Source organism: Trematomus bernacchii, unplaced genomic scaffold (assembly GCF_902827165.1).
Source record: "Trematomus bernacchii unplaced genomic scaffold, fTreBer1.1, whole genome shotgun sequence".
NCBI lineage: Eukaryota > Metazoa > Chordata > Actinopteri > Perciformes > Nototheniidae > Trematomus > Trematomus bernacchii.
Genome location: NW_022987547.1, coordinates 4,742,729 through 4,758,299, shown reverse-complemented (window position 1 = coordinate 4,758,299; position 15,571 = coordinate 4,742,729). Strand labels below are relative to the sequence as shown.

Below are 15,571 nucleotides of genomic sequence, written 5' to 3'. Positions count from 1 at the left end.
ATTTTGTTACATGATCTTTAGATCCATCAGTTCTTATAATTGAGATAGCACACCGTACTTGAACTTCGTCTGCTGGGAATGTGATGTACAAACACACGAAAAATGAAGATAAGGAGGAAAACAAAAGCATTGGAGAATAGTCAGAAATGTTATTAATAAAATACTCTTTCCTGTTGTAAATCTTTTGTTTGTGTTCTTTTTAACACAAATCACCGGGGGAGAAGCGTGAATGTGTGTTTTCACAATTATACATGCACTTGAGCACCTTTCATGCAATGCAGTCTATTTGTTGGTACATGGGTACGCATAATGCCATATTCTCACATTTACCATGCATTTTTCTTTGCATATAAATGGTAAATGCCTCTCATTTACCCACATTTTGAGTTTCTGTTCTTGCCCAAGGACACTTTGACATTTAGACGTTTAGTTGAGTCTTCGATTCTCTGTGATTAGTGGACAAAATTGTTAGAGTAAATGGTTAGACTAAGAGCTCATAAAAGGTTATGGCTTCACTGCACACCACTGAAACACTTTGAAAATTAGGTCTATAATACTTGATGGTCTACATGAAATGATATACGGCTAACCTATTGGTCCTATTTAACCACATTTACTGATGTTGTTCCCTACTCCCATAGCTAGTTTCTGCCATGTATTTAATCAATACTAGCAATGATTTTACACAGTGACTATGCATTCCTTTCCCCCGTATGCCTTGAATAACTTAGAGAACGTAAAACATGTATTAAGCTCACAAAATGTCTCTAAATTGCTCACTGTCCAGTTACTTAACACCAGGACACACAGACATTAGGGTAAAAAACTCTAAAAATACCAAATAAAACATGAAGGAGAAACCATGACCATGAGCGACAAATCAAGCTCGAAATGAGAAACCAAAACTATAAGCAAAATGAAAAGAAAGGTAAAAAAACAAACAAACTTTAAACAACAAAGCTGCAAGTGAGAGTACTGATTAAAAAATATCCTGTATCTAAGATGTAAGATATCCTTTTTTTAAATGATTTATAGTAGTAGCAAATACATGACATATTTACTTGCCTTTACCTGTTTTTTTTTAATAAACTTCTATTCTTAGTTTCTTTTCCTGTACTGAAATTTAAGATGAAGCAATCATGTGGATCCATAAAATCCAGCTCCTTGTTTCATCTTACTGAAAGCCTGGCCAAAGTTTAAACGGGGCCAGAATCAAACAGAAAAGATTACATCTGGTAGTAATACAAAACATGTAAAGGCAAACAACAGATCAGAGAGACAGAGTTAGCACAAAACAACAATCAAAACAAGACATGTAATGTCATGACAGTAACCTCACTTGCAGTTTTTAGTTGTTTCTCATTTACAGTTTTCTCTCCTTGAGTTTTGTTTTGTTGCTTTGCTTATGGTTTCTCATTTACAGCTTTTTCTTTTTCGTTTATGATTTTGGTTTTTCTCATTTATGTTTTTTTCCCCCTTTTTTCAGTCTTTTTTTTTCAGACTTCCTTATAATGGTGACTCAAGAAACCACCATGGCGACTTTCACCAATGAAAGTGAGTTGTCCCCCAATATTGTTCCTGTCCATTGTGTATTCATCACGATGGTTCCTTGAATCACTGAGATGAGGATACAAAACAAACCTGGACTCAAAGCAGTAAACGCTGTGACTGGATAAGTAGATGTGTGTGCTGGGACAGATGTTCTAATTTGTGTTGAGCTAGTGGCACTTGAGATATAGGATTGCTACAACACACACACACACAAACACACACACACACTCTGGCAAACAAAGCAGTAGTCCTATCGACCCGCTCTCCGCCTGATCCCGAGTATCTTCCTCAGTTGCTCTTTATTGATATGTGATACTTTATCAGACATTTCCTTCAAGGCTTCAAGTTATCCGAAATATGTGGACTTGCTGTGATCTTTGCCTCTTTCTTTGCAGGGATGTGGCGCCACATGTTGTGTACACCTACCAGGTCCAAACCATCTCCAGCCGGAGTGAGAGTGAGCCCTCCGCCCGGCTGGTACACGATCTGGGGGCACCGTACTGTGGAGATGGACGCATCCAGAGGTAACACGCACCCACATCAAAATATTTATAATGCACGCATTTAGATGTGCGAAGCATTTTCAGAAAAATAAACGGTGTGTGTTTATTTATTCTGAGTACCTCATCTTGTTATTTCAGATCCAAAGGAGAGGAGTGTGATGATAAGAACTCTATGAATGGGGACGGCTGCTCCAGTCAGTGCAAGAAGGAGCCTTTCTTCAACTGTGTTGGTGAGTAATATGGACAAATGTATCAACCAAAATGAAATGCCTTCACTAGTATATTTCTCTGTAATCGGCTGTTGGGCAAAGTACTATAGAAGAGAGTTAGATGACCTTCAGTGCACCTTTCATCGAGGAATTAACTTTGAAAAATACACAGTTTATGAAAGATTATTTTACTTGTAAACTGACTTTGTTGTAGCCTAAAAGTAGGCTAAAGTTGGATAAAAAAATAATAATAGCCAGACTATGTATGAAACTGAAAAGCTTCTAAAACAAAAGTGACATTTTAATTGTATGAAGTTATGTTTAAACCACCACTTCATAACAACACAGTTTTGTTTCCGCACCATGATATTATTGTCTGTGTAGACTGAAATGCTGAAAACTCCCAAAGGCTTACTTTGTGAATGAACAGATTTAACATCTGGGCCTCTTTAATCCAAGTTCTTTACGCCTTTCTCAGAAGAATAAAAATGCCATTACATATCATAATCACTTTGACCTCAAGTTAAAAAAATAAATAAATCTGGAAATCATTATTTTTCTAAAGGGTGAGTCATCTCATTCTACAAAGTTGAGTGACTGGCATCTCCTACGTTGTTTTGTTTTATGAATAGATGGATGGTTTCCCTTCCAGTTCCCCTGCTGGAGACTATCATTTTGCCCCCCTGTTGTGATACATGTGTGTGTGTTCATGTGCACTACATGCGTGCACACACGTGTGAGCCTTAGTGAAGTGGCCACTTAATCCCTGTCAGATTGCTGGATGACTGCATTGGCTGTGCTGTTTTTCCACCAACTGCAGCACTCAGGGGTGTGTGTAAGTGTCTGTGTGTGTCCGACACTGTCTGAAATACTTGTAGTTTTGAACAGAAATCTGACACTATAATGATGGGACCTTCTGTCCATCTGTCTGTATGTGTGAGCGAGTGCCTGCTTGTCAGTGTGTTGGATAGTGAAAGAGAGAGTTGGATAGACAATTGATACTAAGTATACAACAGGCCAGGGTGCTACAGCCTGGATGAGCTTTAATAGGCCATTCACACGATTAGGCCTAATTATATCTGGAGTTGACTAAATTGACAAGTTATTTTCCCCTCGCTCTAAATTCCTTGTTCTCAATAGAGTTCCAAGCGACAGTAAACACAAGTGCAGACATAAAGGAAATGGAATCAGATTTTTTACAGCCATGTCAACATGTATCAGAAAAGCATTTTTCATAAAGTTCAGTTTAACCTGGGATGCTGTGTTGAAATAATCAAACAAAACAAAACAGGAATAGTTTACTTTGAGAGCCTGCGGACCTTTCTTTATTTTCTCTGGCTCTGTTTATCGTTGTTTATCTCACCGCTCTCTTCCTTTCTCAAACTATTGGGCTCTCTTGTCCTTTTGATATTAAACTCAATCACCTTTCCAGTCTTTCTGTTATATTATAAACACATCCCTGTCCAAATTGGAATACAGTAGCGCCACCCTTTCTCTTTTTCCTTTTACTCATCTTCTCTTATGAGTTCACTTTCTGCATATTACTTCTGCCACTTTCACAAGCCACTGTTTGAGCCTCCTCCTGCCTCGCTCCTTCCCTTCTTCCCTTCTTCCTTGCTTCTGCTCCTGCTGAGTGAGTGGCGGGAGCAGTATTCTGTATGCCCCCTCAGTAGCCCCTCGTTTCACCATCGCCAGAGCACAGAACTGACTTGAGTTTTTGGCTTTGCTGGAGAAGGCTGGAATTTCAAGGAGGAGGCCCCGGCCAACTTGGCACAGAATGCCGCCTTTCCCCCTCACTGGAACCCCACCGGCTGACACTGCTTTAGCTGAGAGCGCAGAGCAATGAGGCCCAGGCAACCTCCTTGCTCTGCTCCCCTCTCCTCCAGTCCATAAGTTCCCGTTCCAGACCTTAACTCTGGGCAGGATGTCTGTAAAAATTACTGCTGTATCTTTCTTTACCTCCTGACTTTGTCTAGCCCCCCCCCCTTACTTCCTCTCTTTGTGTTTATCCATATTCTCCCTTTCAGTATTTCTTTTTTTTCTACTTTAACATGCTCTCTCTCTCTATTTGTAGGTCCTCACAAACTCAAGAATGCATCCTCCTTTTTTCATGCACCTTTTACCCTTTTTTTCCCTCCCACTTCTTTATCTGGTCCTCTCTTTACCTTCCAAAAGAATAGATGTAAGGTTAGACTGCTATCCCAAAGGGTCAATGAATGCACATGTTCTACAAAAAAAAGAATGATACAACGGAGGTGAGCAGTAAAGATTGAACTCTGTAAAAAAGTCACCTGGATGGCTTTGTTTAAGTGAAAGAAAGACAGAGCCAGGTGGTGACTGACGGATATCTTAGCTCAAATGAAACTTCAACATACTAGAAAAAGCACCACAGATCATTATTAATTCATAATTACAACTTTTTTTCTGCTATCTATGATCTCTTCACTCACAGAGGAGCCAAGCATGTGTTACTACTATGATGGCGACGGGGTGTGTGAGGATTTTGAACGAGAGACCGGCGTGAGGGACTGTGGCCTCTACACCCCTAATGGTTTCCTTGACCAGTGGGCCTCATCTGTCGATGTTTCCCATGAGGAGAAGCCCTACTGCTCCGGGGAGGTGGCTGCGGGATACCCTGCTGTAACTAAGGTAGGGGCATACAGTACAAAGACTTCTTATGTATGTTTGGGAATTTCTTATTCCTTGCTTTGCTCACTGTTTGTTGTTTCACACTACAGTTTAAATGGTGGAAAGATGTTAAATGGCACATGTAAAATATTTTGTCAAACAACCAGTCAGTCAATTTAGGAGTCCTGTATCTGATATGATATAGAATAGAGATAGATAGAATCGGAGGATGAAGCCCTCTTTATTGGTCACACATGTTCATGCACACAGCACACACAGTGAAATGTAGTCTGCTTTTTACCCATCCTAGTACCTAGTACTAGGAGCAGTATATACATATATATATATACACAGATTGGATCATTGTGAAACATTAAAAACTGCAATTGTCCATTATAATTTGGGGAAATAATGTGGGGGGTTTCATTTTCTTCTCATGTTTTGCACAATGAAGTCTACATTTTTGTGATTGACTTGCAACACACCCCATATATTTCCCTTGCTTGTGTATTAAGTAATTTTAGAGATTGGGACATATAATTTACTGTCTGTCATGGTGGATTGCAAAAGTTTGCCGTAGTGCTTATTGAAAACTAGGGAAGAAGCCATTGATTCCACATAAACCCAATGTAAGAATTGATCGGAAGCTGAATGGACTTGATTGCCCAAAACATTAAGGGGGATGCATGCATTCATATACTAATACAAACAAAGCCTCGGACGTATAGAAGTGCATTACGCTCAATCCTATTTAATCCTGCCTCCCTAATAGGCATGGTCAGAGTTACGGCACATCGTTAACTATCTCTTTTATAGCCCTCTTCAATATTTATATTCTTAATTTTTACTTTTATTTGTTGTTCAAACCAATGTTAAAACAAACATCCTGCAGTACATTTCCTACAGTATGTTAACCTTAGAAATGTGAGACATTGTACTGAAACTGTTAGGCGTCACATCTTCACTCTGACAGATCTCGCTCTGCTGAGACCTGTGTGTGATGTTGGAAGTGTGTAATGTTGACTGTAGTGCTTGTTCCTACGGCTGATGATGCATTTTACAAGGCCAATGAACTAGGTATTCTTGAACAGCTGTGGTCAGGTGTCTTGCTCAAGAACACTTTGGCAGGGACTTACTAAAACAAAGGTATGACTTTAACCGACACCATTTAATGCATTTGATATTTATATGGCACCACTACTGTCCGAGCGTGAGTTCCAACTAACAGCATTGCAGATGGTTTGTTCGCTGAGAGGAAAGAGACACCAATGGAAAATGTCCACATAGCTATAAAAAAGGATTTCTGCTGTGAAGGACACATTGTTCATAGAAAAAACACTTCTACTATTGAGAACACACAGTTCCAATAAGATATGTGATGAGTTCATGAGTCATTACAAGGCCACTGACTGTCCATTTTATGTGCACGTGTTGAAATTATGCAAACACGGGTTATGAAAACGCTCTCTCTTCTTTGCGCTCTGTATGTTCTGGCACACTTTTATCCAGTAAATTGTGAGTTATACGTCTTTTAAGTCCACTGTTACATCAAAAATAGTTTCTTTAAAGCCAATTCCTCTCACCAAAATCAGTAAACGTCGATGAAATCTCTGAAATGTATGAGCCTGCTCCAGCATCACGCACTACAGCAGCATCAAATCCAATCTCTTCAACTCAATTTAATTTAGCTCTTACAGTGTCGGGCATATGAACACATAAACTGCTTGTGCACACAATACTATACACACACACACACACACACACACACACACACACACACACACACACACACACACACACACACACACACACACACACACACACACACACACACACACACACACACACACACACCTAACCATAAACATTGCTGCAGTAGTCTCTTGAGAAACAAAGATAACATAACAAAGCCTCAAATAACTGAGGCGAGATTCTTGTTCAGTCATTGCTCCTATAAGCAATTGCGCAATTGCGTGCATGTGGTTATGCCAACTGTCCTGGAGGCTCATGCCACAGATAAAGCATGATGTGATGATTGATTCTGGAGATGAAGACCAGAGCCTGGGGTTTCTTTGTACATGGATCCTGTTTAAATGGGGCCACTTTAGAACATTTTAAACACTGCAGTGGCTGATCAACAACGTTTTTAAAGATGTTACCTATCTCGAGGAGGTCTTGAATCTCTCACATTCTCTATTTAGAAGACTTCATGTTATGTTCCTCAGTTTTTTTAGATTGGGGTTTTGATTTTCCTGGGTGTCTGTACTTTAGTGGTGGAAAAGGATTTAAATACGTATAGATATGTAGATATAGATGTTTAAAGTTGAAGCCTCAGAGCTGCATAGTTAATTATGATTTTATGACCTTTGTTGAGATTTATTGAGATAGCAACCATTTATCTGAAAACACATGTTTGTTGTGAGCTCGGCACCTGCTTGCACTTCCTCAGTGAAAGAAAATCTGATTAATGCTTGACTTTTGTAGATGGTGACAAGTTCTATTTCATATAAATATAATTTTGCAACTGTTGGCTTTCATAAAGCGACAGATAGTTCCTTGGCTCGGAATTACTTGCCAATTCAAGTCAAAGAAGTCTGTCAGAAGAAGCCAGATAATATCTGCACTTGTATGACACCCAACTGTAGCCTTGCCAGAACCTGCCGGGTTAAAAGGGAAAATTGTGCCACAGTATGACTCTCTACAAATAGTTTCTGTCACCATCTCCTTGAAGTCAACTAGTGATAAATGTGGGCATGTTGCGACATAGTATATTTTCTCATGAAACAACTGTTGAGAGCATTGAGTGACTATGCATTAATGAGCGTGAGGGTGACCATGCCAGGAGCTTTGCTGCTGTTGGAATGACTCTACAGTTAAACAGAAATCACAATGTGGTAACAAAACAATCATGCTTTCTTTGTATTTCTTCCATTCCTTGAATACTAAACTTACAGTAAATGAAGTTAAAACAACCAAGATACAAAATGAATGCAGGATTCTTGTACTTGACAATACATATAATAAAGATACAGGGGGGGGGCAGTTATTATTTTGTTGTGGACTTGGCACATAGAGCAACCCTTCATCCCAGTCAACCACAGTCCCAAGACATTACAACGGCAAAAAGCCAACATGACAGTTGTATCTGGTTAACCACTAGCATCCATCAAACAATATGTACCATCTTTGTCCTTCTAGTGACTTTGTGTGTGCTGTTTTTATGTGCTCATATATTTGAGAAAAAGACAGATATGAATAAAGAAAGATCGGAAAAATGAAGTACAGAAAGTCAGGTTATAAGTGCAAATGAATTGAAGTAAGAAATCCAGCATTGCGTTTCTTAGTAAATTGATGGGCCAGCACAAGCTGCCAGAACAGCTTCAATGCTTCCTGGCTTCTCCAAATCTCTGGAACCCTACTGGAGGAACAGCACTATTCTCCTAACAGATATTCCCTGATTTCTTAAGTAGAAGAACACAAATTGAAAGATAAAGCAGAGCCATAATCTTTGTTATACTTTTTTAGATACAGTGTAGTGGTTATACACATACTTTTATGCTCATACGTTCAGTTTTTTTGCATTAAAATCAACCCAATGGACAAGACAGTGCTCCTAACTACATTAACGGAATCAGAATTTTGCAAATGCCCAAAAAAGACGCAAGTTTATGTTGAAGTGAAAAAGTCCTCTAGCAGCCATTGCAATGATAACTCAGTTTAATGATGACTACTAGCAGATAGTGAGACATAACATAGCCACAAAGTACACAAAGGGCGAAAAAGAGGGTGGTGAATCAGATAATGAGAACAGAAAGTGTGTATGTGCTAGTTTAAGTTATTATCAGAAACCACCAGCACATTGTCCTGCCTTGTTAATAGCTCACTTCATCCCTTGCGGTTTACCATATTTCCATGTTCATGGCTTACAGCTCTTTGGTAGAGTCAGGCTAGAGCTGAAGTGAACGAACTTTCCGTGTGTTTGAGAGTCTTCTTTTGTTCTGTATGAGTGTGTTGGGGGTACTTCATAATGTCCTTCTGATCCAGCAAGCAAGCCCTGTATTGGTTTTTGTGTATCAGTTCCATTTAATGTGCGTGCGTGCGTGCGTGCGTGTGTGTGTGTGTGTCTGAGAGAGAGAGGCTGCCAGCGGTGATAGGGATCTTTGCGGATGCAAGAAAGCAACAACAGCACAAGAAGGCACTTGAGAAGAAAGAGAGATAATATATCTGCACGACATCTCAAGTGGTGTGTGTGTGTGTGTGTGTGTGTGTGTGTGTGTGTGTGTGTGTGTGTGTGTGTGTGTGTGTGTGTGTGTGTGTGTGTGTGTGTGTGTGTGTGTGTGTGTGTGTGTGTGTGTGTGTGTGTGTGTGTGTGTGTGTGTGTGTGGTGTGTGTGTGTGTGTGTGTGTGTGTGTGTGTGTGTGTGTGTGTGTGTGTGTGTGTGTGTGTGTGTGTGTGTGTGTGTGTGTGTGTGTGTGTGTGTGTGTGTGTGTGTGTGTGTGTGCTGTGTGTGTGTGTGTGTGTGTGTGTGTGTGTGTGTGTGTGTGTGTGTGTGTGTGTGTGTGTGTGTGTGTGTGTGTGTGTGTGTGTGTGTGTGTGTGTGTGTGATACAGAGGGATACTGAAAACATCCTTTCGTCCGTTAAATGCCACGGTGAATGATAATCTGACAATGCAGGATTCGTGCATGAGAGCTGGATCTTTTCCTTAACTTCAAAATCTTCATGCACCAAAGAAAAAACGAAGAAAAGGATAACTGAATCCTAGCATTTACTTGTAAAGCAATGCTAGTATTATTCCTAAAGACTTGTTATGCAATGAAATGGAAATGTGAATGAAGCTAGAATCCCTTCATTAGAAATAAGATGGAAAAAAAGCTGAGATGTGTACATTAATTGAATACAAAATATGCTGGTGAATGCTTTAAAAGTAAGAATGTAATGGGAAATTTCATATGGAACCCATACAAATGATGATTATTTGAAATAATGTAATGAGTCAGAAACACAGATGATAGATGGAGAAAAAGATGGGATTGGTGATTGTAATTAGAGGTAAAATAATCAGGAAATTAGTTTAACCACAAGTTTGTCTGCATTTAAAAGAAAATACATAATTAAATGCAAAATGATTGTGAAAGTAGGTCCAAAACAGATGGACAACATTCCCACATCAACATGTCCTTAACTGATCAAATGACACCATATGGACAACAGACATTGTATAAAGTTAAAAAAGTTGAGACATATTCCACATTTCATAATAGTCGATTTAACGATCCAGCCATGTTAATAAGTTCTTGTTCTCTTATTTTGAACATTTCTGTTTCCGTGTCAGGCCCATTTGAAAAAAGAGTACAGGAGCATCAGCCTTTTTGAAAGATCAATTTTTTCCTTCTTGATCACACACAGGTACGCAGTCAGACAGAGACACACAAGCCAACGCACACACTCACAGTACCGACTCAATGCAGGATTATAGGGCAGGTCCATAGGGTACTGAAATGTACTACTGCTGTCTTTGTGGAGCAGAACATAATGTTCCCCACTACCACACCATGGAATATGGTGAGCCAGCTCAACTTGCTCTAGGGGGATTGGATTGGAGAACTGGCCCTAGCAACTAACCTGTGTGTGTCGGTGTGTGTTTGTGTGCCCATGCGCGTGTATCCATGTTCGTGTTCAGGCTGCCTGCCTTCAGTTACATGTGTGTACGCGGGGAGTGTGCATGTGCATTTAAACTTTAAGATCAAACAGCAAGCCAGGTGATTTCTCCAGAGAGGGCTGCTGCCCAGGCAATCTCTGACGCAACCCCTGGGCACCCCTGGAGAACACTTCCCTTAATTATACATAAGCAACAGGATAACATTTTAGTCCTCTCACGATGCAAGAAATTGCCATGAAGTTCAACCATCTACAGATGTAAAACAAATGTATGTGGATGAGGTTGGAATTGGAAAACACATTCAACTTTTAGGTGAGTATTGCTTAACGGACAAAACAGCGAGATGATATTGTTTAATCAGACGGAATTTTGTCAGTAAAAAACAGGTAACAATAACTGGCTCAGATTTGTGTGTGTTTGTGTACTTCAGTATGGGATACATGCATTCTGTATCAGGTCCACTGCAGAGCAGACATGTACATGCAAAGAAACACAGAGGCATTACTTGCACATGCCGTCGCACAAGCTGCAACACACAAAAGCACATGCCCAAAAAAACAAAAGCTCATACAGTAGCCGAGCTGTTGCTTTTCAGCAGCTCAGGAAGGCCAGCTCCTCTGGCACTGTCTCTCCCACCAACATTCCCCGAAAACCACACAGCCCTCGTCAGGCACAGTGCCAGTGACATAAGCGTGTGGTAACATTAAAAAGGAACCTCTGGGATGGCGTTCCTTTTTCCCCCTTTTTACTTTTCCCCGTTTCAATTATTATTGTGGTTCTGCCATGTGGAAACCTCATTGTGACTGGTGTATTTTCTTCATGGCACTGATGACCCCCCATAACTTTTTCAAGCTGTTAATATGCAGGGTTTTGGCCCTGTTTTATGGAGCATAGGGGGCCACTGACTGAGGGACATTTATATTCTCCGCAGACCCATCTGTTTTCAACTTGCTGGCATCTTACACTCACCAATCCCTATACATTATTTTGTGGTCCGTGTTGCCTACCACCCAGTCACTATTCATGTCTACCCTGATGAGAGTGGGATAGGTAAACTACATAATTGCCTCTACTCACTAACTTTTACAGCCCTATTTTGGCCGGTAGGCCATGGAAGTGGCCCATCATTAGACCTGGACCAATGAAACGGTGAGTTTCAGTGGGTATGGGTGGGGCTGGGTGACAGGACATTACCTCACACACCAGGCGCTCACCAGCATTCCAGTAAACCATGGGATGGTGCTTGGAAACTCATACTACTTTCTCTCCACAAATGCCTTGCAGATGCTCACTTCTGCTTACCATGCTCAGGCTTCGAATGCGTATACAGTATATTCCGTGAACAAAGCGAGAGGGAGGAATGGAAACGAGGAAAAAGAAATACCTTTAGCATGGAAATAAACATGTTTTAGGAGGTGCCGTGACAGGATAAATATTCTCTTAGGAAATTGTTTTCTTAATTTGCTTGGGTCTAAAATGTCAACCAAGTTGATGCCTGACCTCACGAGGCATACACGTCTATCTGAAGCAAACAATAAACTCTGAAATGCTCTGCAGGTATCCTCCACTCCTGGCACACGAGTGCTCCAACTCAGTGTGTTGCTGATGTTTCTCATTATGACCACTTCACAACTATACAATATATTCGAAAAGCTTCCTAGTAAGAATAATTGTGAGATTCATGCTAAATACCAATACATACTGATTCTGCCACAGCAACTAAACGTGGCAAACAGCTCTTATCACTCTTACCCCTTCTTCGCCTTGCCTCCTCCGTCAACAGCCCTTTTCTTTTTACCGGTTAAGCGTTTTCACAGTTAACACATCACTCGTATCACTTTCCTCCACTGATGCAGCATCTATGGCTTATGTTGTGAAAGGTAGGAACGAAAGGAGAGATAAAGAGATGGCAGTCTCAGTACTATGAGCCTCCCTGTTATTATTTTATTACCCTCAGAAGTATGGGCGTAACTAAAGTACTATCCTCCCTCATTTGTTTGCCACAAATCTAGCCTTCATTTTCCTCTGAGATTGCGGCCCGACAGGACCAACAGAATTGTATACTAAAAGTGAGCCTTTAGGGAATTTGAATTCCAATTTTGTCATTATTCTAGAGCCATTACAATGTGCAATCGACATTTACACCATCATAATAAGTTAAAGCCACAATACGTTGTCTATTGCCACATAAAATGCTTTAGGACTGAGTTTATATATACATTTGAAGACATTGAAACAGAAATATTTGCTGGTTAATGTATAACAGTAAATAGTTTAATTATTGACCCTATTAGGTGTGGCATAGCTTTTATTATAATAGGGCATGTCAATGTAAAAAATGATCTCTCTCTTTGTTTCATGCTCTGTTCAGTGCAATGCAAATTTGACCTGAGTACAGAGTGTTAGAAAAGTCCTGAATTGGTTCTCCTCAAGCTCTTGGGCTCCTGGAGTGTGTGTAGGATACAGGAAGGACCTTTGTAAGGCCTCCTAAAAAGTCAGAGGGCCTCAATTGTGTTCCCACGAACATATGGCCTATGTTTGTGTATGTGTCTGTGAGGTTTATTGATTTCAATCCAAGATTAGACATTTTGACAACATCTGAATTCTTCAACATCAGTATTTGAGCCAAGGAGGGTGTAGCATCTGTGTTTGTCAGTCTGTGTATGTGTTTGTACATGGAAATGTGCTCTGTGCAGGCATCCTTCAGTAGAGGTGATCTAACTTCACCCTGGCAGTAAATGTACGTCACAAGGGGGAAGTCTGGGGTTTAGGTACATTAGAGCCATTATTATTGTCATTATTCTGTCTACGCTAGAAGTGCCACTCTCCATTCCCCATTTTCCTAGTTTATGTTTTTCATTATGATCTTGATGAACGTTTCTGGAGTTCAGAAATATGAAAAAGCTAATACGGTTGACGGTGGCTCTCTCTGCTCCTCACCTTTATCTGGTTTCCTCTTGGCTCAAGACTCCTAACCCTCCTTTTATCTCAAGTGATGATTTACAAACACCAGTTTGTGTCTACAGACCAGGGTTCGGTTGTTGTCTGCCAGTCTGACTGGCCAGCTGGTACAAATTAAGACCATGTGTGTAACTGCGTGTGATTGTGTATGCATGTGTGTGTGTTTTGCTGTAGTGTTGCTATTACTGTTTAATAAGGAAGGCGAGAAGTTGTTTTGTTTCAATAGATGGAACATTTGACTTAAATAGCTGGAAGAGTGTTAGGTCCTTGTTATGAATCAGAACAAGGGAGACATGTGTTTAGAATGAGCCGTGGTAGGAGATACCCAGCACTCCAGATGGTTTGTTACACAGAACCATCTGAGGGGCGGTCATTGGAAACTGTTTGGAAAAGGACAGGCACTTTCAAAAAATACTTGGCATGTGATTGGATGAACCACTTGTCAATCAAACTCCTACCAAAGCGTCGCAAGACAAACAAAAAGATTGAGAAAAGCCTTCAGTCCAAGTTCCTTGCTCTTCTTTAAACACATAAATACTCTCCAGTCCTTTTTTATTGGGCCTGATACTATTGCAACTAATCAATAAGAACCACCATTGTTCTTCCCTTACTTTTCAAAGTGAGAGACTTCTTTTGTCTTCTTTTGTTTTGTCTTATGTTAAGTTGTAATCAAGCAATCCCTTTGGAGGTCTGTTGACAGTTTATTGTGTAAGCATATTATTGAAGGAGGGCCAAATAAAAGGACATGTCTTAGTTTAGATTTTTAGGTCTTTATTTAATTTGCTTAATTTGCTTTTCCCTTACCTGTATAATCCATAGGAGCTCAGAACCTGATTGGGTGTCAATTTTTAACTTTTGGTTTTAGGGTTTAACTCTGGGTGTTCTATAGGACCTCGGCCGTGCTTATCTGTTTGTGGTGTCGAGAACGTGTTTCAAAGCTTTTGAAATCCTATTGAAACACAAAGATAATATCCATTGCCATGAATATGATGGTGTTACATCACAGTGCTTTTGTTATTGCCTTAATTTTCTCCGTATAGTGATAATTGTAGCCGTTTTCCATTAACAAATTACAGTTATCAGGTTCTGTTTATTTCATCTGCGACCCTATCAGTGCTATACATACTTCTGGGCGTCATACCTCTTTCCTCAGCACTGTGCTTTTTACCATCCTTGGGACTTACCGTTGAGAACATATGTATTACAGTTCTTATCTGATCACAGTAGAAATAAAGGACATTTACAGTCGGAATTCTGTTTTCAACCACGGGAGAGCTGGCTCTTTTCTAGTTTATAGAACTGACTGAATGTGTAACAGGATTTTTACACTGCTTGTCACATTAAACATTTAGATGAAACTTACTTTGCTAATATTTTACATATTTAATATTAAATGTGTAATGATGTTCTGTAATTTAAAGGTATTACATCCTAAATAAGCTTTTTATTGTTTCAGGTTTAGTGAAATGCTGTGCAAAGGTTTCTAATGTGTAGCTCTTCTGGCAAAGAAGGGTTTGGTTCATTTAACCATAAGTCCATAAGCTAATTTACAGTGACATCTTCGTTCTAATATCTAACAACAAAAACAACAAAAAAAACTATTGTATGTTTGTTTGAACACACAAGAAATATGACCTGATCTAGCATGCTGGTTTGTTCTTGAAAAAAGTTGGATTAGAAGACACTGACGCATTTAGGAGGATAAGCTTTGCTGAAGTCCTTTTAAGATTTTGAAATGTTATTGAAAATAAAATGTAAAATCTCATCTCCAAGGCTGGCTGCCTCGGGCCTTTGGAGGTTGCATGTTCTTCCCGTCCTTGCTTTGGTTTTAACATGGTATTCTAATTTCCTCCTTAAGCCCTAGGCTTGTGGGTTAGCTTAATTGGCAACACCCTTAGGTGTAAAAGTGAGTGACAATAATGTTGTGACTCTTTGTGTCAGCCCTGTGATAAACTGGCAACATGTCCAGAGTGTACTCAGGCTTTCACCCAATGTGTGCTGCCCTATTCCATTTTGACCCTGAAAATGATATAGGTATTGATGAATGGTTATGTAGTAA

General features: G+C 40.0%; 1 protein-coding gene across 2 annotated transcripts in view; it reads left to right on the top strand.

Annotated features, from left to right (window-relative positions):
* Positions 1 to 15,571, top strand: part of pappaa (pregnancy-associated plasma protein A, pappalysin 1a) — an 85,646-nt gene that overhangs the window by 31,256 nt on the left and 38,819 nt on the right. For both annotated transcript variants that reach the window (XM_034123341.1, XM_034123340.1), the window contains exons 8-10: positions 1,947 to 2,075; positions 2,193 to 2,284; positions 4,716 to 4,912. In XM_034123341.1, the coding sequence (XP_033979232.1) occupies positions 1,947 to 2,075; positions 2,193 to 2,284; positions 4,716 to 4,912 (418 nt within the window). The remainder of the gene's footprint in view (positions 1 to 1,946; positions 2,076 to 2,192; positions 2,285 to 4,715; positions 4,913 to 15,571) is intronic.